This window comes from Corvus cornix, chromosome 5, assembly GCF_000738735.6.
Source record: "Corvus cornix cornix isolate S_Up_H32 chromosome 5, ASM73873v5, whole genome shotgun sequence".
NCBI lineage: Eukaryota > Metazoa > Chordata > Aves > Passeriformes > Corvidae > Corvus > Corvus cornix.
In genome coordinates, this window is record NC_046335.1 from 58,921,674 (window position 1) to 58,946,609 (window position 24,936).

Below are 24,936 nucleotides of genomic sequence, written 5' to 3' on the forward strand. Positions count from 1 at the left end.
GGCAGGAAGTGGGGGGCACAGGGCGGCATTTTGGGTAGCGGGAGCTGGAGGGGGGTGCAGCGCTCGGCCTCCCCCCGCTTCGGCACATCCGCTGCGGGGGCAGGAAGTTGGGGGGGGCTCCCCCATCTCGGAGCGCGCCCGCGGCATCGGGACCCGCTCTGGCTGCACCCGCTGATGGTGAGCACCCCAAAAACCGGGCGGGGTGGGAGATTGGGGGGTGGGGGATGGGTTGGGGGAATCAGGATCAGGGAACCGGGGTGAGGTTGTGGCAGGAGTGGGAGGGCAAGGGGGGTATGGAATGTTTGGGGGGCAGGTTGGGGGATAAGGGGAGTACAGTGGGGTTGGGGGCAGGCTGGGGGGTTCAGGGGAGCGTGGGGAGGGTCAGATATCGGGGTGGGTTTGGGGGCCTGTGCAGCCACATTGAAGGCTGTGAGTGCCGGGTTTGGGGTGCCCTGGGACTTTGGCAGGGGGTGCTATGGGGCTGCAGCCGTGTGGGAAGGGGCGAGTTGTGCTGGGGGGCTCTGGGGGGGCTTTGCAGCCATGTGGGGCGGCAGGACCTGCTTCCTCTCCCCCAGCACCTGCAGGTGCTGCTGCATTCGCCGCCCACAGCTTCCTTCCCCAGGGGTAACATCCCCCTCCCGCTCCCCAGCCCTTGTCCCGTGCTGCTGCACCTTGCCCCCTGTCCCCGCTGCCCTTTGCCCCAGCCCTTCCCTGCATTCCAGCTCCGGGAAGCCACGTGCTGGGCACACAGCGCTGACCTTGCTGCCCTCACCCACAGGCTGGCCCGCGGTGGCACCCGCTGCTGCTGGCGCTGGCGGTGCCGGCCGAGGCCGGGGTCCCCGCGGGGACCCGCAATGACCGGGCGGTGGCTGCCCTGCTGGGCCTCCTGCTGTGCCTGGCACTGGCACTGGCGCTGGCCTGGCACCACCTGTGCCGCCTCTCGGCCGGCCGCTACCACCCCCGGCCCTGGGCCGCCGGGTGCTGGAGCTGCTGCGGGGGCAATGGCACCGGCTGCGCTCACCGGAGACCCCGCCGTGGCCCTCGGGGACGGTGACGGGGAGGTGGCCGTGCGGGACGAGGAGGAAGAGCTGATGCCCTGGAGCCTGGAGCGGCGGCCGGAGCAGGAGGAGGAGGAAGGAGGAGATGAGCAGGAGGAGGAGAAGGAGGAAGATGAGAAGGAGGAGGATGAGGAGGAGGCCGAGGCAGCTCCGGAGGGCGGGGAGAGCCCCCTGACCGGGGAGAAGGTGGCAGGGGGCAGCGCTGAGGCCCTGCTCAGTGACCTGCACGCCTTCTCGGGGACAGCGGCCTGGGGGGACGTGCGGCCACACGTCACCGCCTTGTGATGCCATCGTCCTGACATCACCACCCCGTGATGTCACCTCCCAGTGATGTCACCACCCCGTGATGTCACCACTCTGTGATGTCACCTGCCCGTGATGTCACCACCCCGTGATGTCACCTCCCTGTGATGTCACCACCCTGTGGTGTCACCTGCCCGTGGTGTCACCACCCCGTGATGTCATCATCCCGTGATGTCACCTCCCTGTGATGTCACCACCCCGTGATGTCAGCTGCCCGTGGTGTCACCTCCCTGCCAGCAAAGGGACCCCTTCTCTGTCCCCTGCCTGCCCCCAGCCGAGGCTCCCGGTTGGCTGCAGGGGCCTGGGCACTGACCAATAAAAGCAGCTCTGCCTGGATCGGGGGCGTGGTTTGCAGAGGTGGGCGGAGCCAATCGGAAGGGCATGGCAAAGGGGGAGGTGCTTGGTAAAGGGGCGGGGCATCAGAGGGGCGGAGCCTGCACCCTCCCCTGGTGGGGCAACCCCCCACCCTCCCAGTGGCCCCCCAGGTCCCCCCAGCCCCAGCACAGGGACCACCACAGCCTCAGCAAGTCCTTTAATTCGCACACATCCAGCAGCGGGGCCACGCCCCTAGGGAGGCCACACCCCAAAGGCCACGCCCCCAAAGGGGCCACACCCCCGAAGGCCACGCCCACGGCGGGCACACCCTGGGGGCCACACCCCTGGGGGTTCTTCCCGTGCCCCCAAACCCGGCGGGCAGGGGGCTGTGCCGGAGGGGGATGAGCCCCCCGGAGCACAAGCAGCACCGTGGGGTCCCCCCCACCCCATGGGGAGCACCAGGCCCCCCTCCCCAAAACCCCCCACCCTCCATCCCTACCTGGGCACCCGCCCCCGGCCCCCCTTCTGCTTCTTGGGCCCCCCGAGGGTTTGATGGGCAGGGGGGCCGTGCCCTCGGGCGGGGGGGTTGGGGGGGCCCTAAATCCATGGGGTCTCCTGGAGCCACCGGCTTGAACGCCTCGAAGGGGGAGAACTTCACAGGGCTGCAGGGGGGACACATGAGGGGGTGAGTGGAGCACCCACGGAGGGTGAGGAACGGGGGCAGCCAGTGCCCACAGAGCCCCTTCCCCACCCCTGGAGGCACCAACCCACCCCATACTCCATGAACCTCCCCTACTCCCTCTTCCCTATCCCGACTCCCTCACTCCAAGGCATCCCAAACCCTCACCCCGCTGCCCCCACAGTCTGTACTCCCAGGATGGGGTGCAGGTTGAGCCCCCCCACACTGCACCCCCAGCACTGTCCCCTGCCCCCACCTTGGCACCCACCCTGAAACCCCCACCCCAAAGTGCCCCGGCCCCCTGTGCCCGGCTACCTGACGGGGTGCGGGGGCTGCTGTTGAGGCGCCGGGGGGAGCGCACCTTGGGCTGGAAGGAGAACCCCTCCTTGATGCTCTCCAGCACCGAGGGGACGTAGGTGAAGCCCTGCGGGTTTGGGGGTGTCAGTGAGGGGGGCCCGGGAGCACCGGGGGTCCCCCACCATGGCTGTGCCCCCCCTTACCAGGAAGGCCTGGTTGGCGCTCTCGCTGATGGCAGCATCGTCGGGGCTGTCCACGGGGGTCTGGCGGGTGAAGCGGGTGTCGAACTGGCTCACGTCCTCCTCCGACTGCTGCGGGGCACATGGCGGCTGCTCCCACGGGGCTCCCCGAAACATCCCAGTCTCCCCCTCCCAACCCTCAGCCCTCCCCATACCAGGCAGGGTTTGAAGGGGGGGTCCAGCCTGCGTGCCAGCAGGTCCTCCCAGTTGATGTGGCGGAAGAAGGGCTGTTCTGTGGGTTTGGGGGTGTCAGGGCATCGGGGGGGTCCCCGGCACCCCCTGCCCACCCCTGTACCTGCACATCGGCCGCGTCACCGGGGCCACCCCCGACCCGCTGGCTGGGGTTCCGCTTGAGGAACTGGAAGAGCAACAGAGATAGAGATGGGAATGGGGGGTGTTCAGGGAGGACCGACATAAATAAGGGTGGGCGGAGGTGAGGATAATTTTGGGGGGGCCACCTTCTTGAGGAGGTCACGAGCGTCGGGTGTCAGGTAGGGCGGCAGCACCAGCTTTCCCTTGAGGATCTTGTCGATGGTCTTCTTGCGGTTCTCGGCGGTGAACGGTGGCTGCGGGGGGCACCGGGGGGCCATGAAGAGCCAGGCGGGCCAGGAAGGCTCGGGGCAACCCCCCACCCACCCAGGGATGCCCCCAGTCCCCAGGAAAGGAGCAGGAGCGGGACTTGCCGATCCGGTGAGCATGTCGTACATCAGGGCACCCAGGCTCCACCAGTCCACCGCCCGGTTGTGCCCGCTCCGCACCAGGATCTCGGGGGCCCTGGGGGTGCAGAGGGGGCCCTGAGCGGGTGGGGGCCAGGAGAGACCCCCCGAAACCCCCCCAGTGCTGCATACCTCACATGTACTCGATGGTGCGCAGAAGGTGTGGGTGACAGCTCCGTCGTGGATGGACTCCTTGCACAGCCCGAAGTCTGTCAGCTTGATGTGACCTGAGGGGCGTGGGGGGGTCAGCACTGCCCACAGAGACCCCCCAAGCTCCCCAGATCCCCCACCCCCAAACCCACCTTGGCTGTTGAGCATTATATTCTCTGGCTTAAGATCCCGGTAGATGATCCCGTGGGAGTGCAGGTGACCCAGCGCCAGCGTGATCTCGCTCAGGTAGAAACTGCAGCGGCATCGGGGGGGGCTGTGAGTGGTGTCGGGGTGCCCACCCCCCATCTGCACCCACCACCACCACATCCCTACCAGGCAGTGTCCTCCAGGAAGATTCCTTCCCGCTCCAGCTGCATGAAGAGCTCTCCACCTGCATTGAGAGCCCGAGAGGGACCTTCCTGAGCCATCTTGACACACTTCGATCACCCCAGGACCATCTGAGTCATCCTGGGACACCCTCAAACCACCCCTGGACCCCCTGAGCCATCCCTGGACACTCTCCCTGGACGCTGGGACACGCTTTAACCATCCCTGGACAGCCTGAGCCATTCCTGGAACCCCTTGAGCCATCCCTGGGACAACTTGTAGCCATCCCTGGGACCCCCCAGAGCAACCCCCGAGCCATCCCGCACCGCTGAGGCACTCCAGGATGAGGTAGAGCTTGCCGCCCGTCTGGAAGGCGTAGATGAGGTCGACGATGAAGGGGTGCTTGACGGCCTCCAGGATGTTCCTCTCCGCCCGGGTGTGCGCTGTGTCCTTGGCGTTGCAGGCGATCTTGGCCTGGGGGGCAGGCAGTGAGCGGGGGGGCTCCCCGGGGGGTCTGGGGGGGCCGGGGCGGCCCTACCTTCTTCAGGACCTTCATGGCGAAGATCTTCCCCGTGTTGGTGCCCTGCACTTTGCGCACCTGGAACACCTGGAAGGACAGGCGGGGAAGGCTGGGGAAGCCGTCAGGGAGCGCCGGACCCCCCCCTCCCCTTCAGAGCCTCCCCAGCCCCGCCGTGTCCACCTTGCCGTAGCCACCCTTGCCCAGGACCCGGAGCAGCTCGAAGCAGTGGGGGCCGATGTGCTCGGGGCCGTTGTTGACGCTGCTCTCGGAAATCTCGATCTCTTCGTAGTGTCCCACCGGCCTGGCGGGAGAGGGGGTTAGCGGGGACAGCCTGTCCCCTGCCTGTCCCCCACACAGGCTGTCCCCCACTTACTCCAGGCCGTTCCCCCGGGGCTCCAGCTCCATCTCCTGCGGGAGGGAACTCGCGGTCACAGGTGGGCAGCGGGGGAGTAGCAGGCAGGGGACGCATGGCAAGGAGGGGACGCATGGCAGGAAGGCGAGACACAGCAGAGAGGGACCCACGGCAGGGAGGGGACACATGGCAAGGAGGGGAGCCCCGGCAGGCAACGGGCACGGCACGGGCAGGACGCGGGCAGGACACGGCAGCGCGGGGCGAGGCAGCGCCGAGCCGGCCCAGCCGGATGTTTTGGGGCCGAGGCCGGGCCCTGCCCAGCGGGAGCCGCCCGCTGCCCTCTCGGGATCCGCGGCTGCCCCCGGTGCCCCGGCGCCCCGTCCCGCGGACAGCCCGGCTACACCCCTGTCCCGCCACCAGCGGGACCCTTGTCACTGCCCTGTCGCTGTCCCCCGCCCCTGCCCGCCGTCCCCGGCACCGAGCGGACCCGCGCAGCCCCGACACCCCCGGTCCCGCTGTCGCCACCGCGTCCCGGTGCCGCTCACCGCCTCCACCGCCCGTCCCGCTCCCGGTGCCCCAGTCCCCGCGGCGCCCCCGCCCCAGCCGCCGCTGCCGGGCGCAGCCCGGTGCCCCCCGCGCCCGCTGTCGGCTCACGGCGCCCAGCTCGGGCTCGTCCCCGTCGCTGCCCTCCTCGGTCTCCAGGTCGATGTCGAACACCCCGCCATGACGGCGCCGTGCGGGACCCCGGGGACCCGCCCCGGTGGCCACGCCCCCACTTAGGCCACGCCCCGGCCACGCCCCCGCGCCGCCGCCTCGCCGGGACCGCGGGGAACCCGCGCTGTTGGCCACGCCCACCGACCACGCCCCCGGCCACGCCCCTCCCGCGCGCGTCACCGGGGCGTCCCCTGCGCGGGGGACACGGGGACGGGGGTCCCCTGCCGGGGGACACGGGGACGGGGGGTCCCCGGGGTGGCGCAGGGAACAGGACAGAGGCAGCGCGGCCGCTCACAGCCTTTACTGGGGTCCCCGGCCCCGCCCCGCCCCCGCTGCGCCGCGCTGACGTCAGCGGCGCCGGCGTGACGTCAGAGGAGGGGGCAGGAAGAGAGGGGGACATCCCGGTGACCCCACGCGGAGATCCCGCTCGGGCTTCCCGCGCGGCTGGAGGGCACGAGCGGGGCTGCGGGGCTCTGGGGTTATTGTGGGGTCATCGGGGTTATTGTGGGCTCACTGCCGTTACTGTGGGGTTGTGGGGGCTGTGTGTTACTGTAGGGCCTCTGGTGTTATTGTAGGGTCACTGGTGTTATTGTAGGGTCAGGAGCACTACAGGGCCTGGGGGTTATTGGAGGGTTTCGGGCACTACGGTGGCTGTGTGTTATTGTAGGATCTCAGGCACTACAGGGGCTCTGTGTTGTTGCAGGGTCACTGCTGTTATTGTAGGGTCAGGGGCACTACGGGGGCTCTGTGTTATTGTAGGGTCTCAGGTGTTATTGTAGGATCTCGGACATTACAGGGGCTGGGCATTAGCGGTGTTACTGTAGGGTCTCCCCAGTGACAGCCCTATATCACATGGGTTCCCCACACAAGTCTTTCCCCAGAGGGTTTTCCAAGCTGCTCCAGGGAATCCCTGGGTACCCCTTAGTTATTGTAGGGTCTCCCTGTGTAGGTCTATTACTGTAGGGTCTCCCCGTGCCAGTTTGTTATTGTGGGGTCTCCCATTCAATTTATGCTGCTGTAGGGTCTCCCCACACTGGTTTGTTGCTGTGGGTTCTCCCCATGCCAGTTTGTTATTGTAGGGTCTCCCCTTCAAGGGTCTCCCCACCTCAGTCTGTTACTGTGGGGTCTCCCCATGTTTCTGTTATTATGGGGTCTCCCAGTAATTCTGTGTCATTATGGGGTCTCCCCATAATGGTTTGTTATTGTAGGGCCTCCCCATGCCAGCAGGTGCCAACACACCTCAAGCTTCACCTGCTGCTCTCGTGGGGTGGCCCAGGTTCCTCAGGGGGGCTCCTGGCTGCCCCCCACCCTGGGGATGGCACGGGGACAGCCAGGGGTCAGTGTCCCCCCCTGTGTGTCCCAGGCATGCAGGGACAGGGCAGGGGGGACAGGGAGGGACAGGGCAGAAAGGGGGGAATGTTGGGAAGCAGGAGATGGGGGTGCTAGGGCAGGGGGATGGGTGCCGGGGTAATGGGGGAATGCCAGGGGACGGGGTGCCTGGACTGGGAGAGGGGGAATCTCGGGGAAGGGGTGTCAGTGTGATGGAGGGGTGCCAGGACACGGGGGATATCAGGGATTGGGGTGTCAGAGTAGTGGGGGGATGCCAGGACATGGGATTTCAGGATGCCAGGGGATGGGGCACCAGCAGAGTGGGGGGATGCCACCCTCCACACTCCAGGGGACAGGAAGATCCCAGTGGATGGCGTGTCAGGATGCCAGGGACTGAGCTGCCAGGGGAGTGAGGGGATGCCAGGGGATGGGATGCCAGGATGAAGGGGAATGCCAGGCAGAGGGATGGCAGGGCAGGTGAGTGGGATCCGGGGCGGTACGGGGGTGCCAGGGGACGGTGCGCCAGGCCACAGCGGGACGGGGTGCCACGGGGAATGCCGGGGAGGGGCGGCGGGGCAGCGGGAGGGGGTGCCGGGGGCTGCCGGCGGCACCCATTTCCCCGCTCTCCCCGCTGCCTGCCCGGCCGCTATTTGAAGTGGACAAGAAATGCTCCACGGGGTATCTCGGGGAGTCGATGCCCAAGCCCCTGCAGAGCCCCAGCAGGCGCTCGCAGGCCTCGGACCAGCGTGCGCCCCGGCGCACGCACGCTCAGGCAGCGGCTCCTCGTACTGCCGCCGGCCCCCTCGGGCTCCTCGAAGAGCCGGTTGAGGCGGACGAGCCCGCGGCCGTGCAGCTCCCTCAGAGCTCCATGCCCCGCCGGCCGCCAGGTCTCGCCGTGCTCCGATCCCAGGCACATCACCCCGCCAGGTGCGTGCGGGGCGCGGGCCGGGCTGGGCAGCACCGGCGGCACGCCCAGCGCCACCAGCACGGCGGCCAGCAGCAGGTCGGGGCCGTAGACCTCGCGGATGCCAGTCGCGCAGGTGAGCCCCCCCATGCGGGGGTTGATCTCCAGCAGGCGCGGCCCGCCGGCCCCAGCTTGAGCTCCACGTTGAAGACGCCCGTCGCGCAGCCGCACGCCCGCAGCATTCCAGCGCCGCCGCACCAGCTGCGCCTGCCGGTCGGCGGGCAGGCAGAGGGCAGGCAGGCCGCCGTCTCCAGGAGGCGGGGACACGCGTGGGGCCGTTGTCCCGACACCCACGCGCCCAGCAGCCGCCCCTCGAAAGACCACCAGGTCCACGTCGTGCTCGGTGGCCCGGCACGTACTCCATGAGCAGCATGGCGTTGCCCCACCGCCCAGCCCGATGCCCGGGGTGGTCGGCGTCGTCGCGGAGGTCCCTCCAGAGCCGGGCGGCGTGAGCGTGGCACTGCCCGGCGTTCTCCACCAGCCGCACGCCCACGCCGCTCCGCGCCGAACTCCAGCTTGGCACGGCGGGGAAGGGCACGGCGCCCGCCGCCCGCTCGCACGTCGCCGTGGCTCTGCAGGCGGCGGCAGGGCACGGCGAAGGCGGCGGGCGGCGGGCGGCCGCGGCGGCAGCGCTGCAGGTGCGGTGCGTGGCGGCTCTTCTGCTTGGCCACCCGGACGGCGGGCGGGCGCGGGGCCGCGGAGCCCCCAGCCCCTGGCACACCAGGGCCGCCAGCACCACGCAGTCGTCCCAGTAGGAGAGGCAGGCGTGGGGCCGTAGCCCCCGGGAGCGCAGCAGCTCCAGCACCCGCTCCGCGTGCTCCTCGTCCCGCCGGTGCTCCCGGCTGTCGTAGGGCAGGAAGGTCTGCACCAGCCCCGCCGCGAAGTGCTCCGGGTCCGACTCCACCAGGTGGATCTGCGGCCCCGGAGAGGCGTCACCGGGGGACAGCTATGCACCCCCCGCCACCCTGAGCCCGCTGACGGCCCGAGCTCCTCACCCTCAGCCCGTAGTCACGGGCCGCCTCCCACACGAAGCTCTTGCTGACGCCCCCGGCCCCGATGAGCAGGATGTCCTTGCCCTCGACCAGGTGACACTGCGCCCGGTGCAGCATGGCCTCGGCCAGCAGCCGCGGCAGGTCCCCGCGGGGCTCGCCCACACCGCGCCCCATGGCCTCGGCCAGCACGCAGGTCTCCAGGCACCGCTGGCTGTTGGTGGCCAGGGCCACCAGCTCCAGCGCGTCGTCCACGCACGCCAGCAGGAAGTCCACGCCTGGTGACGGTGACACCGGGCTCAGCACCGCGGGGTGACCCCGGGCACCGGCGGTGTGCCCGCGCCGTGCTCACCGAGGATGTCGGTGTGGCGCGGGTGCCACCGCGCTGCTGCGGGCTCAGCTCGGCCTCGGTGGCCAGGAGAGCGGCCATGGCGGCCTCGGTGGCCTCCCGCAGCCGCGTGGCCAGCGCCTGCCGCTGGCTGAGGGCCACCACCCCCCACTGCCGCAGGCTGGAGTCCAGGCCCTGGGGCAGCGCCGTGCCGTGACGCACCGGGCTCTCCGCGCGTCCCACGGCGCAGGCCACCTGCGGGGACACCCACACGGGTTTGGGGACATCGGCTGCCACCGGGGTATGGGGACATTGGCTGCCATCCCATAGCCTGGGGCACATGGACACGGGGTGACACGTTGACCCGAGGCAAGGGACGTGGATGGCCACCAAGCTTAGGGACACCCATGGCCACCAGGGCATGGGGACATGGACAGCCGTCGTAGGTGGGGGACACACAGAGCCACCAGAGTGTGGGGACACACCATACCTGGCAGAGCTGGGGCCGGTCCCCCAGGACCTGCAGACGAGGGTGCAGATGCGCAGGGCCATGGGCAGCCGCGGGGCTGGGCTGCCTGGGGGGCAAGGGACAGGGCAGGCACGGCCGCCACGCGGGGACGGGACGGCCCTGCCCGACCCCCCCTCCTCTGGGGGCTTTTGGGACTCCCGGTGCCACCGTGGTGGCCACTGTCACTCCCAGCCCCACAAGACTGTCAGGAGTCAAAGGGGGTCACCCCAACACCCTGCTCTGCCCCGCCCCAGGGGACTGTGGGGGTCCAGGGTGACTTTCTCCACCCCTCCCCATGGGTCTGGGGGGGGGGGGGTGTTCAAGGTGGCAAACTGTCCCCCAACCCTAACCCAGGGCACTGTGGGCGTCCAGGGTGACCCTCATGCCGTCCCCCAGGACCCCAGTAGTTTGGGCACCCCAATGGCCCCCCAGCCACCCACCCCAGGGGACAGACAGGTGGCTGGCACAGCGGCAGGGACCCCGGGGGACTCTTCCCCCCTCCCAGGGTGGTGGGCGCCCGAGGGCGGGGGCCTTACGTGGGGGGGGCACGGGCAGGCGGGCGGTGGGCACCATGGCCTCCAGCAGGACGCTGTCCTCCTCCGTCAGCCCCCGGAGCCAGGCACCCACCGCCTGCGCCACCGCCGCCCCCTCCTCCTTCCTGTGGGTGCTGCGGGTGCCTGTCCCCCGCCACCGCCACCCCGCCGGCCGCACCACCACCTGCGTGCACCTCCGTGTCACCCCGTGCCACCCGGTGCCACCCCAACAGCCACCCCGCCACCTGCGTGCAGCCCCGTGTCACCCTGTGCCACCGCACCACCTGCACGCACCCCTGTCACCCCGTGCCCCCCCAGTGCCACCCCAACAGCCACCCCGTGGGGGCCTCTCCATGCCCCCCAGTGCCACCCAAGTGCCACCAACACCACCCATCCCTGCCGTGCCCACCTGGCTGTAGGGCTCCATGGCAGTGCCCCCCAGGAAGGCGCCCACCTCCTCCTGTACCAGGCTCTGTTGGCCCTGGGGGTCCTCCAGCCGCACCAGCCTCAGTCCGGGGGCCACGGGCTCGGCGGGCAGGTCCCCCCTGGCCCCCAGGACAAAGGCCAGGGTGGGGGGCACGGGCAGGTGGGCACGAGCCGCCAGCACCAGCGGGTGACCAGCGTGTCCTCGAGCCGGTGGGCGAGCAGCACCGAGCCCCCCGTGGGGCAGTCGAGGTCACGGGCCAGCTCGCCCACCCAGCCGCCCTCGGGTCCCCCGGCGCCAAGGTGCCCGTCACGTAGTTGGCACGGCGGGGGGCACGAAGGTCTCCAGGGCGCTGTGCCCCCCCACCTTGAAGGAGACGCCCCGGGAGAGCAGCAGGGACCAGGCGCCCGGGGACGCCTCCGATGGCACACGGCTGGCCCAGGTGGGGGACAGACACAGCACCATGGCACCTGCGGTGGGCAGCAGGGTGGGCGGTGGGTACCCCGCACCCCCTGCCCCAAACTGCCCTCCATGGGGGTGCTGCTGCGGGGCGAGGCGAGATTTGCTGCCGATCTTGTGGCTACTGGGATTAATGGGACGCAGCTGGTGCCGCCCTCCTCCCCTGCCTCGGTTTCCCTCACGGTCCCGGCCGACCAGCACAGGCGGGTGTGGGGACCCCTGCTGCTGGCTCAGGGGTATCTCATGCGGGGTGGGGACAAAGGCACCGCACCCACCTGGGCAGCGGGTGCCACCCTCCAGCAGGACAGGCAGGAAGGCGGTGGGGGAGCCCAGGATGCAAACGGTGATGTCCAGCGGGCCAAATCCTGCCAGGGAGGGAAGGGTTAACAGCCCCGGAGTGGGGACCTTGCTGTCACCCTGCCCCCGGAACCCCAGTGTGGCTGGGAGACCCCAAATCCCCCGTGTCCCTAGCCTGGCACCGTATCCCCATTGCCGTCCTTGTCCCTGCCACCCCCCTATCCCAGCGTGGCACTGCGCCCACATCCCTGTCCCTGCCACCCCCGTGTCCCCAGCCTGGCGCCATGCCCCCCATCGCCACCCCAGGCCCTGCCACCCCCGTGTCCCAGCCTGGCACCGTGCCCCCCGTGTCCCCCACCCGTGCGGGGCTCCGCGGAGCAGTCCAGCGTGGGAGGCAGCCCCTCCTGGCACAGGGCGCTCTGGAGCCGCTCGTAGGCGTGGGTGGCACACTCGGGGTCCCCGCTGTCCCCGGGCACTTCGCCATCGGGGGCCTCGTCCTCCAGCCAGCCCGGGCACAGCGCCTCGGGCCCTGCCCACTCCTGCTCCTCCGGGCTGGGCACCCGCTCCGGGCTCGGCTGCGCCGTGGAGAGCTGCGGGAGCAGGGACAGGGCTGGCACGGGGCTGGCACGGGGGTAAGGGGTGCTATAGGGCTGGCGTGGGGTTAAGGGGCTGGCACGGGGCTGGCATGTGGGCAGACGCCGGGTGGGCATGGGGACATGGGGCAGACACGGGGGGCTGGCACAGGACAGGGGGGCACCGGGCGCCGCTGCGCACCCGTGGGGTGGGGGCGTCAGGGTGCTGGGGGCTGCGGGCGCCGGGCACGGCGCCACCGCCTCAGGGACAGCGGGGCAGTGCCAGCCGCCGGGGCCGCCAGCTCCCGGACAAAGCGTCCCCTTGTCCCCGCGGGGTCACGCGGCGGGTGGGCACAGCACGCCACACTGCCCGCTGCCCCGCGCCAGTGCCCGGCACCGCCGGGATCCCGGGATGGGGCACCCACCTCCGCCCGGACCCCCCACCCGGGGGCCACTCACCATCCTGGTGACAGAGGGGCTGCAAGAGAAGGACAGGCAGAGTCAGCGCGGCCCCCTGAGCACTTGCCACCCCTCCCCGGGCACCCCCGGCCAGGGCTGGGAGCCCCAACCCCAGCTCCCGTGGGGGACCCGTCCTACAGCACCCACCAGAGCCTGGCACACTTCCTGGGGCACACCTCGGTGCCAACTCCAGTGTCCTCATGTTGTCCCCTCAGTGCTAGTCCCAGTGTCCCCAGACTGACCCCTCGGTGCCAATCCCTGTGGTCCCAGCTTGTCCCCTCGTTGACAGCGCTGGTGGCCCCAGATTGACCCCTCGGTGCCAGTCACGATGGCCTCAGGGTGTCCCCTCGGTGCCAGCCCCGGTGGCCGCGATACCTCCGGCTTAGTGTAATCCCGTGCCAGCTCAGCACAGTCGGAGGCACCTCCTCTTCCCGGGGGTGCCAAGGTGCCCTCGGGGCGCAGACCCAGGGACCGGGGTGTCCCCACCCCCCGGGTGCCCTCGCTCCCAGCAGGTGCCCGGCAGAGTTGGGCACAGAGGGAAACTGAGGCACGGAGCTGAGTAGTGCCCACTGTCAGCCAGGGCGTCCCCAAGCTGGCAGGGCGGGTGTCCCCAAACCCAGCACCCGGTGACAGGGTTAGGGGACACACGGCTCGGTGGCATGGCACAGGGACCCAAAACCCAGCCACAGGGGTCCCTCAAGGTCCGCCCCCCCTCCCCTCCCAGCCCGGGGACCACCCTGTCCCCCTCTATCCCCAGCTGGGAGGTGTTCCTGCTGTCCCCAAACTGGGACAGCTGTGTCGCCCGGTACCTTGGGGTGGGAGCCGTGGCCTGAGAGCGCGCAGGGGACGAGGGCTCGGGGAAGCCTGGCACAGGGGACACGGGCCGCTCTGGCCTTTAAACCCCCCCCGCGCCACCCCGGGGTGCCAACCCCCGGCCCCGTGCCCCGGATTAGGCGACACAGAGCCCCATTGTCCCCTCTGCCACCTCGCGCCAGGCGCTGGCACCCCTGTCCGTGTCCCTGTCCCCGTCGCCAGCGAGGGACACGCTGCCGCAGCGGGACGCGGGGGGTGGCTCAGCCTGGCGGGGTGTCCCTGTCCCCCTGTCCTGCACACCCAAGGCTGGGCACGCCCCCCGTCCCCCCCGCCGCCCCTCCCCGCCCTGTCCCCCTGTCCCCAGCGTGGCGGAGCTGCCAGCCCGCACGTCCCCCGGCTTAGTTCCAGCTGCCCGCGGCGTCACTGTCACTGTCACCGTCACCGCCACCGGCAGGCACGGGGCCACCAGCGCGGCTGCCGCGCCGCAGGGCCCTGCACGCGCTGTCACCCGCTCCCCGCCATCCGCACCGTGCCCGGCACCCTGCCCCCCTCATTTGTCACCCGAACTGTCACGTGGACCCTGTCACCCACAACCCACCACACACCGCCACCTGCACCTTCAACAGCATCCTGTCACCTGCGGCTGTCACCCACACCCTGTCACGCTCATCGTCACCCACCCGTCACCCAAACCCTGTCACCCAAACCCTGTCACCCACACTGTGGCACCTGCACCAGCACCGGCACCCCGTCACCTGCGCTGGCACCTGCACTGTCACCCACACCTTGTCACGCACATCGCCTACCTGTCACCCGTATCCTGTCACCCACACCCTGTCACCCGCACTGTCACCCAGACCCCAGAACCTGCACCATGCCGCTGCACTGCCACCTGCCCCGTCCCCCGCACCGTGCCACGCACATCGTCACCCACCTGTCACCTGCACCCTGTCACAAGTATGCACACACCCCCCGACCCCCATCCCGCTGCTTCCGCCCCCCCTGGCACCAGCACCCCCCCAAAAACACCCACATCACCCCCACTGCTGCCAGCACCCACCGGCGGTGCCGGTGCTGGTGTCTGTCGGTGTCGGTCTGTCCTGGTGTTGTCACTCCCCGTAGCGGCTCTGCCCGCTCCGGTCCCGGCGGTGTCGGGGTCTGTCGGAGTCTGTCGGAGTCTGTCGGGGTCGGTCCCGGTGCTGTCGCGTCCCCAGCAGCGGCTCTGCCCGCTCCGGTCCCGGCGGTGGCGGCGGCGCCGTGTCCTGCCCGGGCGGGGCGGGGCGGGGCGGGGCGGGACCGGGGACACCGGGGGACCGGGACACCGAAGGGGGTGGCGGGACAAAGCGGGCAGCGGGGGCGACGGCGGCGGGGCCGGGGGACAAGGGACTGGGGTAGGGAGCGGGACGAGGGATGGGGACCGGGACAGGGGACAAGTGACTGGGGGCAGGGACGGGACCCGTCCGGGGTCACCCGGGGCCGGGTGTAAAACTGACACCGCGAAGCAGAAATGTCAGGGCAGGCCTTGGGAGCTATTCCCGACCTCCCCGCACGACATGGAATGGGACGCAGGGAATGGCATGGGACGGCACGGCATGGGACGGCATGGCATGGGACGGTATGGCACAGCCAGTGTGCGCAGGGGACAGGCATGACCCCATCCCGGACACTGCCACCCTCCACGAGCGATGGCACAAACGTGTCACCCTCCCCCGTGTCCCCAGTGGGAGCCCGGCCTTCGGGGTGTCCCCGGGGACCCCAGGGTGACAACAGGCTCCCGGCAACCGCCCGCTGCTGCTCCCGGCGGTGTCCCCAGAGTCCCCGGCTGGGGATATCGCTGGGCTCTGCCAGGCAGAGCCTTCCCGTGTCCCCAGGCTGTGACGGTGCTTCCAGGACCGGGATATGGATCCCCCGTTCCCCCCGTGTCCCCTCCTGTCTCCCCGCAGTCCCAGGAACTCCTGTCTATCCCGAGGCTGTTGCCCACCCTCTCCCACTCTATCCCTGTGCCCCCCAGGCCCAGAATATGAGTCCTTGTGGTCCCTCGTGTCCCCTTTCCGGGCTCTACCCCTTGCCCGGCGTGCCCCCCTGCCGGGATTGTTCTCTTGCCCGGGATGTCCCCCTTGCCAGGATGTCCCCTTTCCCAGGACGTCCCCCTTCCCGGGAAGTCCTCCTTTCCAGGCAAGTCCCTCTGCCCGGGATGTCCCCTTTTCCGGGGTGTTCCCCTTTCCAGGCATGTCCCTCTGCCCGGGATGTCCCTCTGCTCGGGATGTCCCTCTGCTCGGGGTGTCACCTTTCCCGGGGTGTTCCCCTTCCCGGAATGTCCCGCTGCCGGGCGTGTCCCCTCTTCACGGGTGTCCCCTTGCCTCTGTGACACCGCCGTGGCCTCCTGCTGTCGCCGCCCTCGCCACGCTGTCCCTGCTTCCCGCCCCTCCCGGGGCTGGGATCCCCTGACCGAGGGGACAGGGGGGACACGGGGACAGCCCCGCCGGCCAGGCGCTGAACTGAGTCCTCCGAGCCCGCAGGGGCGCCACCCGCGCCGGGGCCGCCTCTGGACGGGCGCGCGGGGCGGGGCGGCGCGCGGGCGGCCATGGCGGACACCGAGAAGCTCAACCTCGACTCCATCATCAGCCGCCTCCTGGAGGGTGAGCGGCCCCCGCCGGCCCCCCGAGCCCCAGGATACCCCTCCTCCGCTCGGGGAATCCCTCGGGGCCGGCCCGGGCCGTGCCCCAACCCCGCGGGGGGGTCCCCGGCCTGGACCTGGCGGGGGCGGGTTAGGCCGCGGTGGTTTGGGGGGGTCAGGGCTGGGAAGTGTTTTGGGGGGGATCCCCATGGGATCTGGGGAGCTGGAGATGAGTCCGGAGGACGTGGAGGATAAGGGGGGGATCCCGAAGGGGTCTGTACCCCGCGGGAGGGGGCTGGAGGAAATGGGGGATCCCCAAAGGGTGTGTACCCCGCGGAGGGGGGGACTGGAGGGTATTGGGGTGCCCCGAAGGGTCTGGGGGCTGGAGCTGAGCCTGGAGGGCGTGGAGGATATGGGGAGGGGGGCTGGGGCAGGTAGAGCAGCGGTTTCTGGGGCGCTGCTGGGGTCCCGCAGCACTTTGGGGTCCCTGATCTTGTTCTTTGTGCTGGGACCAGTCCAAGGCTCGCGGCCGGGGAAGAACGTGCAGCTGACGGAGAACGAGATCCGCGGGCTGTGCCTCAAATCCCGGGAGATCTTCCTGAGCCAGCCCATCCTGCTGGAGCTGGAGGCACCCCTCAAGATCTGCGGTGAGGCCCGGAGAGCTGCCGGGCAGCGCTGGGGTGGCGTGGGGGGCTGCGGGGTGCCACTCACAGCCTGTGTCCTCCCTGCAGGCGACATCCACGGGCAGTACTACGACCTGCTGAGGCTCTTCGAGTACGGGGGCTTCCCCCCTGAGAGCAATTACCTGTTTTTGGGGGACTACGTGGACCGGGGCAAGCAGTCACTGGAGACCATCTGCCTGCTGCTCGCCTACAAGATCAAGTACCCCGAGAACTTCTTCCTGCTGCGGGGCAACCACGAGTGTGCCAGCATCAACCGCATCTATGGCTTCTATGACGAGTGTGAGTGCCCGGGCTGTGTCCCCTAAAAGCCCGCTGCCATCCCTGGGCTCCCGGTGTTGTCCCAGTGCTGTCCCACACTGACCCCACCGGTGAGCTCCTTCCCTCCCTGCCATGTGTTCCCCTGTGTCCTCTGCCCTTCCGTGTCCTCCTGCCCACCCCCACACCCCCACGCTGTCCCCAGGGACACCCCAAGTCCCCTTTGTGCCCCGCAGGCAAGCGACGATACAACATCAAGCTCTGGAAGACCTTCACCGACTGCTTCAATTGTTTGCCCATCGCCGCCATTGTGGATGAGAAGATCTTCTGCTGCCACGGAGGTGGGAACGGCCCCTCCCAGGGATTTGGGAGGGCTGGAGGAGGAGTGGGATCTCCGTGCTGAGCTCTGGGGGTGCCCCTTTCCCGCAGGGCTGTCCCCAGACCTGCAGTCGATGGAGCAGATCCGGCGGATCATGCGGCCCACGGATGTCCCGGATCAGGGGCTGCTCTGTGACCTGCTCTGGTCCGACCCTGACAAGGATGTGCAGGGCTGGGGGGAGAACGACCGTGGGGTCTCCTTCACCTTTGGGGCCGAGGTGGTGGCCAAATTCCTGCACAAGCACGATCTGGACCTCATCTGCCGGGCACACCAGGTACCACCGGGACTCCCCAAATACTGGGGACACCTGGGAGGAGGGTTTGGGTCTCCAGTGAGTGTCATGTGGTTTCACCCCAACTGTTTCCCTGTGAAGGGTGGTGGGTGCTCCAGGAGTGAGTGGGTTGGAATTCTGGGGGTGTTTGCTCTGGGATTTGGGGATTTACCTCAGCATTTGGGTGTTTACCCCGGGATTTGGGTATTTGCCCCGGGGGGATGAATAGTCATCCCTGGATGTGCCTGTTCCTCCCAGAGGCTGGATAATCGCTCTGGAGATGGATATTTGCCCTGCGGCAGTGGGTGTTTGTCCCGAGTGGTGGCTTCAGGGAAGGGAGGTTCACCCTGGCAGAGGGCGTTGGATATTTGGCCTGGGGGACTGGGAATTGGCCAGGCTAGGTGGATACTGGCCATGGCGGGGAAGGGAGGGGGGGAGTGGATATTTGCCAACCCCGTGCCCCCTCCAGGTGGTGGAGGACGGCTACGAGTTCTTCGCCAAGCGCCAGCTCGTCACCCTCTTCTCGGCCCCCAACTACTGCGGCGAGTTCGACAACGCTGGCGCCATGATGAGCGTGGACGAGACACTCATGTGCTCCTTCCAGGTGAGCCCAGGCAGGGGGAACACCCCCAATTCCTGCCGGGAGGGCTACAGGGAGTTCTGCCCTCCATGGCAGCGGGGAGCTGGGGCGGCAGCTCACTGATTTCTTTCCCCCTTCCTGCCCCCCCCCCCCCAGATTTTGAAGCCGGCTGACAAGAACAAGGGCAAATACGGGCAGTTCAGCGGGCTGAACCCCGCTGGGCGCCCCGTCACCCCTCCCCGGAACTCTGCCAAAGCCAAGAAATGAGCTGGGAGCTGCCCCTGTGCTGCCCATGCCCCCCCGCCCCCGCATCAGGTCGCTTTTCTTTCGACTCGTTTTTTTATTTGTAGGATCCTGCCCCCCCCCCGCCACGCTCCACCAAAGCAAATCCAGGCCCAGGGCAGGGAGTGCCGGGGCGAGGGGGAGCCCGGAGCCCAGAGCCCAGCCCTGGGGTGGCAGCGGAGGGGGGGGCAGGAGGACTTTTTGAGGAATAAACTTGTAATGGGTCACTGGGGGGTGCCTGTGCTGGTGGTTGGATGGAGGCTGGGGGTGGCAGTGACTCGGGGCTCAGCATTCTCCATCGCTGTCCTCCGCCAGCACCTCCTGGGTGGTGGCCGGGCCGGGCCTTCCCGGTGTCATCACCGAGCCAAAAAACAGGGAGCGAAACTGTGGGGAGAAACAGGGGGGTCAGGAGGAAGCCGTGCCCACCCCCTGCCCCCAGGCACACCCATCCCAAACCTTCTTGTGCGGGGGGGTCCCTGGCACAGCTCCTTCCTCCTCCTCCTCCTCCTCGGGGTCACTCTCGGCTGGCCGGGGGGTGCACAGGGGCAAGGTGGGGCTGGGGGGCCCCCCTGAGCCCCCCTCGCTGGTTTCCATGGCAGCCATGTAGGACTCCAGGTCGTCAGCAAAGTCGTCTGACGGGACGGGCAGGTGGGACACGCTGAGGGGACAGAGCAGGATCGGGAATGTTCACTCTGGGCCCTGCTGATGGCAGCTGGAGGGCTCATCTGGGACTTACCCGTTGGTTGAAGGGGACTGGGAGTTGCTTTTCAGGTCAGAGAGGGTGGCCAGCACCAGGTGAACCTCCAGCACGGTGTCATCCAGGGTGAAGACCACCGGCCTGGGGACACAGAGGGGCTGAGGGGGTGCCAGGGACAGGGCTGGCATGGGTGGGGACATGGTGACTGCTCCTACCTGCCAGGCTCGTCAAAGTGGATGGTGAGGGGCAGGTTGGAAGCCTCGGCGAAGCTCAGCAGCCCCTGGGGACAAAGGGGAGGGTGAGGGGGACCGGGGTGGCGGGGGGGGGGTGGGGGGTGACACAGGGCTATGGAGCTTGGGTGGGGACTCACCCGGAATTCCCTGAGGCAGAAAGTGATGTGGGAGCCTGAGGCCACAGCCACCGACTGGAACTCGTCCTCAGCCAGCCACAGCTCCGTCACCATCGTCTTGCTCGGCTCTGCAGGGGAAAATGGGGTGGATGGGGGGCTGGAGGGCACCCCAAGGTGGGGAAGGGGCCCCCTAACCCTGCAGGACTCACCTGCCTCATCCTCCACATAGTTCCGCAGGCTGATTTTGCCACCGGGGCCAGTCCCCAGTGTCACCTCAGCCAGCGTCAGGGGAAAGTGGACCACGGCCTCTGCCAGCACCCTGAGGGGCACAGGAAGGGGGCTGAGCACCCCAAATCCTGCATGGACGGCGGGGGTCCCTCCTTCCATCCGCCCTCATCCCGCTCTGCCCACCCTGTGGTGTCCCCCCTCACCGTGCCGGGGCGCAGAGGCGGCTGGCGCAGCGCTGGGTGTCGAACACGGCCTGGAGCCGCTCGCACTCCTGGAAGGCCAGGTTGTGTGTCTTGGTGACACCTGGCAGGGGGGACAGCAGCTCAGCGGGGCAGGATGCGGTGCCAGCCTGTCACCCCCGGGCCATGTCCCAGCCGGCACTCACCGTACTTGCAGTGGAGCTGCAGGACCAGGCGGCTGGCACGGGGCTTCAGCAGGATGAGGCATTTCCCCACCGACTTCTCCAGGGTGGGCAGTGAGCGGAAGACGCCCAGGAAGGACTGTGGGCAGGGGATGGATATGGGGACTGTCACCTGCCTGGGTCCCCCTGGAAGAACGGGGAGCTCTGAGGGGGCCCAGACACTGCACCTTCATGTGGACTTTGCATCGGAAGAGCTCCGTGTCGGGCCCGGCGCTGCCCGGCTCGTACAGCTGGAAGAAGAGGGGCGCGAAGAGGAAGGAGGCGAAGGCGGAGCGGGAGGAGTTGACGGCACGGAGGGACAGCTGGGGACACAGCCACAGTGTTGGCACGGCCTGTAGGGATGGAGGGGGGCACAAGTGCCCCCCAGCTCCCACCCGGCCCCCCGACGCTGCGTACCCCGTTCTCGGTGGGCTCCAGGTAGAGCTCGTCGCCGATGCGGGACAGCGAGTGCACAGCTCGGCCGAGGACTGGGAAGGAGAGGGTGTGGGGGTGAGGCAGGGCCCCTCGGGCGTGCCGCACCCCCCGGGCCCCCAGGCCTCGCTCACCTTTGACGTTGCCGCCGGCGATGACACATTTCATGGCACCGGCACCGGCACCGGCAGCGGGCGGGCACGTGGGGGCTTCGCGCCCCGCCGCCCCCGGCCCCCGCAGAGAGGCCACGCCCCTTCCCCGCAGGCCCACGCCCCTCAGAGAGCCCGCGGGTTAAGCCACGCCCTCCAATTGGTTCTGGTCGGGCCTCGCCGCCCCCCCCGCCGCCGTTGTTGTTCCCTCCCCGCCCCACCGGTGCCGCCTGTCCCCAGCGGCCCCGCAGTGGTGTCCCGCAGCCCCCCTGCCCCGTCCCTTCCCGGTGGTCCCGGCCTCTTCCCCGCCGCGCCCCGCCGGTGCCTTCCCGGCTTCCCGCGCCCGCCCTCCCAGGCCGCCTCCCCATTGGCCGGGAGCGCCGCTCCGTCCCGCCCCCGCCGCCAGCCGATTGGTCCGCGCTGAGGGGGCGCGTGACGGCGCTGCGCGTGGCCTCACGTGACCGGCGGGAGGGGCGGGGCCCCGGCCCGCGGCTCTCGGGACTGCCCCGCCGGTAGCCCGCCTCCCGCGGCGCGCTATTGGGCGGCGCTCCGAGTGACGTGCGGTTTAGCCAATGGGCCTTCGACGTGCCCCTCAGCGCGGCTCCCGGCGTTTCAGCCCCGCACCGGGACCTTCCCGGGGCCCTCCGACCCATCCCGGGGCTGTCCCGGGCCGTTCCCTGCTTGTGCCTCCCAGGACCCTGACCCTCGCTTCATTCCCGGCAGCATCCCGGGCGGGGCTGCCCTTCCGCAGCATTGCCTGCTCTTTCCGGTCCCTTCGCCCCTTCCCGCATTCCCGGGGCACGGTGCTCCCCACGAAGGACTGGAGCTGCTCCGGTGCTTCCCGAGATCCTTGTGTTTTGGGAATCCCTGTCTCCCAGGGGCACAGGGGAAGTCAGATGCTGCAAGTCAATGCTCGGTGGTTTCTGTCCACACTGGAGGTGCTGCTGGCTGTGCATCCCATAGAATCATGGAATGGTTGGGGTTGGAAGGGACCTTACAGCTCATCCAGTTCCATCCTCTGCCATGGGCAGAGACGCCTTTCACTAGACCAGGTTGCTCCAAGCACTTCCAAGGATGGATTCTTGGGGGTGTCCCAGGATTCTCCAGTGGGGGTGCACTGTAAATTCTGGGCTGACTAGGTGTATCCGTGGGTTGTCCGTAGAATCCCAGAATGGTTTGGGTTGAAGGGACCTTAAAGCCCAGCCAGTCCCACCCCCCTGCCATGGGCAGGGACATTTCCCACTGGTCCAGTTGCTCCAGTGTGGCCACGAGCACTTCCAGGGATGTGACACGGGCTCAGCCAGCAGCCTGTGCTCGCAGCCAGCCTGGAGCGACAGGCTCTGGAGTTGTGGCCTCGAGGGAGCCGGGGGGATGTGGCTGTGAGGAACTCGAGTCGTGCTCACAGCGGGGGTCCTCCAGCCGGCTCCCGCCTGCCGCTGGAGCAGCCGCTTCCCAAGTCCCTCCTCCCGGGCTTGGTGGCCGTGGAGCCCGAGCCGAGGGGCCCCACTGCGGAGCAGGGCTGGCACCTGAGCAGAGGGATGTGGGAAGGGGGGTGCAGAGCCCTTTTTCCATGGCTGCCATCCTCCAGGACATGGTGACAGCTTCTCCTCCTTCTCCTTTCCCTGTCTGGTGTGCTCAGTGCCTTTTATCCGGGATTCCGGACCCGGCGCCCCTCAGCAATGCATCCTCTCCAGGTACACAAACTCCTGACCTTTGTGGGGCTCCACAGCCCGAGCCACGTGTACGGGGCTGCGCTGGGATCGCCAGCACGGCGCTCCAGGGACTCCCAGGCCTGCCTTGGCCTGGGCTCGGGCTCCAGACGGATCTGGCTCCTCCACCCCTGGGGTGAGCACTGGCTACTTCCCTTCCTCCCAGGAGGAGGAGGAGGATGGGATTGTGTGCGAGTGTCCGTTCCAGCTCTGGCAGAGCAGCCGGGCTCCTCTGGAGCCGGCGTCCCCAGGAGGGGCTCTGGCCTCGGGGCTCGGCGTTTTTATGGGGCTGCGGAGAGGACGCAGCTGGCTGCAGTCGTGACACACACACCTCAGCGGCGGCCAGGGCCAGGCCACCCCTCCCTCTTCCCACCAGCGCCGACCAGGGAAGGGCTGGATACGGGCTGGGAGCTGGAGCCTGGCAGCCCTCGGGGGCTCCGGCACCCCCAGGCTCAGCTGCGCCCGCGCCGCCTCTCCCATGACTCCCCCTGGGGCTGGGGAGCTTCGCCCAGGGATGGCAGGGAAGATGACAGGGGTGTTCCCTCGCACCCGGCGGGCTCGGGGCGGTCTCCCAGCGTCCTTCCCGCTCCTCCGGCTTCCTTCCCGGCACATGGCACGGCGCCCTTGCCCAGGCAGCGGCGCGGGGAGACAGACGGCCACAGCTGGGCTCTTGCTGCCAGCCCGGCAGGAGGGGACACGCCGAGCCGGATGGCTGCTCCGTGCCCCTGCCTGCGCCCCAGGGGTGTCCCCAAGGAGCCGGGCGCTGCCGGAGCCTCCCAGCCCGCGCCTCGCGGGCGGTTTGGGGCTAAAGCCGGGATTTCTGGGTCTGCTCGCCCCCCGTCTCTCCCTCCTCCGGCTGTCGGCCGCAAAGGTCAGCAGTGGGAGGCCGGGCTGGCCCTGGCGCCGGCCGGGGGACCCGCGGCCGCGGGGTGGGACGGAGGTGAGCTCAGCTGCCCGGTGACGTGGCCCCGAGGGCAGGGCGGGCACGGCCTCACCCACGCGGAGCCGCTGCGGGCACCGGGCGAGGAGGAGGAGGAAGAACAGGATGCGGAGATGAGGCTTCCCAGCGGCTTGACCTGCCTGTGCCCTGTGCCCGCTTCGTCCTGGGGCGGGGGCTCCGTCCTGGCACCGCTGGCTGGCACGGGGAGAGGGGCTTGGGAAAGCCGGGAGCCGCGTCCGCCGGGCCACGTTTCCCTCCTCCTCCTCCTCTCCTGTCTCAGGTGTTGGCCCAGCGGGAGCCGTGGCAGCTGGAAAACTCCCCAGACCCAACCGCAGCGCTGGGTTTTGGGGAGGGGAGCAGGCAGCGAGGGGCAGCCCCACCGCCTCGTCAAGCTGGAGACCCCCGGGGACGGGCCGGCGGCTTTTCCCCAACTGCTCCAGCGCTGCTGGCGGGATCTGCTGGCTCGGGGGGGAAACCAGATATCCTGTCCCGCGGCTGGGGGGCGAGGGGGCCGGCCCCACGCCGAGCGGATCCCCCCAGACACTCTGCCGGGGAACCGGGCCGGGGCTCCGTCCATCCGTGCGTCGTTTGGGCAGCTCAGTCTGACACCTCCGGATCCTCAGGGCTGTGGAGTATCCCCCATTCACCCGCGGGACGGGACCCAGAGCCCCCCTCGCCACCCGTGACATGTCTGTTGGGCGCTTCCTCATGGATTCGACACCAAATCCGCACTTCCCAAGCCATAAATCAGCCAGCACCGCGCCCGCGTGTGGTTTATCCCTACGGGGGGTCGCCAAACTGCTGCTAATGACTTCAGCACCCAGTGTCCCGCTGGATTTGGGGAAAGAGGGTCCCGCTGTGCTCCGAGCAGGCCCCCCGTGTCCGGGAGGGCTCGGACCTGGCCAGGGCCGGGGTCTGGAGTGGAAGCGAATCCGCCTGTTACCTCCCGGCCCTTCCCGGCGCTCCCAGCGCCTTTGTTTTAAACAAAGCTTTTTTTGGGGGGAGCCAGGACGTTCCCCTCCCCGCCGAGAGAGCCCCCGCGGCAGCACCCACTCATGGATGAGGGCCACGAGGGGAAGGGACGAGGGGCTCTGGCTGTCGGGTCGCCCCCCTCCCCTCCGGCGGCGGCTCCGCTTGGCCCTGGGGGTCTCCCCACGCCCCCCAATCCACCCCACTCGCGCCGGGTGGGCTGCGGGGAACGCCGCGGTCATTGCCAAGGGCCCCGCGGGCGCCGGGACGGGGCTCGTCCTAACGGGGGAGGAAAATCGAGAAGGAAGCGGCGCTGGCACCCGGAGGAGAAGGGCTGGGGGGGGTCCCTTCCCGTCCCCGCGTGGACGGGGGGGCGCCGGGAGAAGCGAAGCCCTCCCTCGGGGCTGAGGGTCCCCCCGGGGCTGAGCCGCCGCCGCCGCCGATCCGAGGGGCTCCGGTCGTGCCGCCGGGACCCCGCCGCGCTCCCCCCGCTCCGCCGCTCACCTGCCGCCGTCCCGGCGGGGCAGCGCCCGCTGCGCTGCGGGTCCCCAAGCCGGGGGGGGTCCGCGGCCCCCGGACCCCCTCTCTCGGCCGGAGGGGAGGGGGCTGGCCGTGCCAGCGAAGAGCCGAGGACCCCCCACCCTCCCCGCC

The 24,936-nt window shown here is 69.5% G+C and overlaps 5 protein-coding genes across 5 annotated transcripts; 2 read left to right on the forward strand and 3 right to left on the reverse strand.

Moving 5' to 3' along the window:
• The first annotated feature begins 5 nt into the window (after nt 1-5).
• LOC120410083 (protein tyrosine phosphatase receptor type C associated protein) lies at nt 6-1,697 on the forward strand. The gene is given in 4 exon segments (XM_039552896.1): nt 6-177; nt 779-965; nt 968-1,021; nt 1,024-1,697. Coding segments are annotated over 4 exon segments (564 nt in total). The 5' UTR covers nt 6-174; the 3' UTR covers nt 1,344-1,697.
• Nucleotides 1,698-2,861: 1,164 nt separating this feature from the next.
• Nucleotides 2,862-5,350, reverse strand: RPS6KB2 (ribosomal protein S6 kinase B2). Its single transcript, XM_039552870.1, is given in 13 exon segments — nt 2,862-2,963; nt 3,047-3,123; nt 3,187-3,249; nt 3,350-3,457; nt 3,575-3,665; nt 3,745-3,760; nt 3,763-3,834; nt 3,910-4,010; nt 4,091-4,148; nt 4,411-4,558; nt 4,623-4,691; nt 4,785-4,905; nt 4,978-5,350. Coding segments are annotated over 13 exon segments (1,110 nt in total). The 5' UTR covers nt 5,145-5,350; the 3' UTR covers nt 2,862-2,944.
• Nucleotides 5,351-7,284: 1,934 nt separating this feature from the next.
• CARNS1 (carnosine synthase 1) lies at nt 7,285-14,472 on the reverse strand. Its single transcript, XM_039552822.1, is given in 21 exon segments — nt 7,285-7,740; nt 7,742-8,085; nt 8,088-8,280; nt 8,282-8,308; nt 8,310-8,519; nt 8,521-8,660; nt 8,663-8,876; nt 8,959-9,230; nt 9,305-9,322; nt 9,325-9,535; nt 9,771-9,793; nt 9,796-9,855; nt 10,325-10,505; nt 10,731-10,927; nt 10,930-11,035; nt 11,038-11,072; nt 11,075-11,215; nt 11,480-11,569; nt 11,860-12,091; nt 12,533-12,551; nt 14,406-14,472. Coding segments are annotated over 20 exon segments (3,060 nt in total). The 5' UTR covers nt 12,536-12,551; nt 14,406-14,472; the 3' UTR covers nt 7,285-7,377.
• Nucleotides 14,473-15,876: 1,404 nt separating this feature from the next.
• PPP1CA (protein phosphatase 1 catalytic subunit alpha) lies at nt 15,877-18,641 on the forward strand. Its single transcript, XM_039552875.1, has 7 exons — nt 15,877-15,984; nt 16,478-16,609; nt 16,694-16,924; nt 17,137-17,241; nt 17,330-17,553; nt 18,020-18,154; nt 18,287-18,641. The coding sequence occupies exons 1-7, from the start codon at nt 15,930-15,932 to the stop codon at nt 18,395-18,397; spliced, it is 993 nt and encodes a 330-aa protein (XP_039408809.1). The 5' UTR covers nt 15,877-15,929; the 3' UTR covers nt 18,398-18,641.
• On the reverse strand, nt 18,466-20,849 carry RAD9A (RAD9 checkpoint clamp component A). The gene is made up of 11 exons (XM_039552867.1): nt 20,653-20,849; nt 20,504-20,574; nt 20,275-20,409; nt 20,072-20,186; nt 19,890-19,989; nt 19,668-19,777; nt 19,480-19,586; nt 19,325-19,389; nt 19,149-19,250; nt 18,869-19,070; nt 18,466-18,796 (listed from the first exon to the last, which is right to left on the reverse strand). Exons 1-11 carry the CDS (start codon nt 20,684-20,686, stop codon nt 18,698-18,700), a joined length of 1,140 nt encoding a protein of 379 aa, XP_039408801.1. The 5' UTR covers nt 20,687-20,849; the 3' UTR covers nt 18,466-18,697.
• Between the last annotated feature and the right edge of the window lie 4,087 nt (nt 20,850-24,936).

What these genes read in the sequence shown, in the direction of transcription:
- PPP1CA (XM_039552875.1), top strand. Translation starts at nt 15,930, where the DNA reads ATGGCGGACACCGAGAAGCTCAACCTCGACTCCATCATCAGCCGCCTC. An exon ending in CATCAGCCGCCTCCTGGAGG is followed by an intron (nt 15,985 to 16,477) that starts GTGAGCGGCCCC and finishes TGCTGGGACCAG; the next exon opens with TCCAAGGCTCGCGGCCGGGG. An exon ending in CTATGGCTTCTATGACGAGT is followed by an intron (nt 16,925 to 17,136) that starts GTGAGTGCCCGG and finishes TGTGCCCCGCAG; the next exon opens with GCAAGCGACGATACAACATC.
- RAD9A (XM_039552867.1), bottom strand. Translation starts at nt 20,686, where the DNA reads ATGAAATGTGTCATCGCCGGCGGCAACGTCAAAG. An exon ending in GATGCAAAGTCCACATGAAG is followed by an intron (nt 20,187 to 20,274) that starts GTGCAGTGTCTG and finishes CCCTGCCCACAG; the next exon opens with TCCTTCCTGGGCGTCTTCCG. An exon ending in CGCCTCTGCGCCCCGGCACG is followed by an intron (nt 19,778 to 19,889) that starts GTGAGGGGGGAC and finishes TGTGCCCCTCAG; the next exon opens with GGTGCTGGCAGAGGCCGTGG.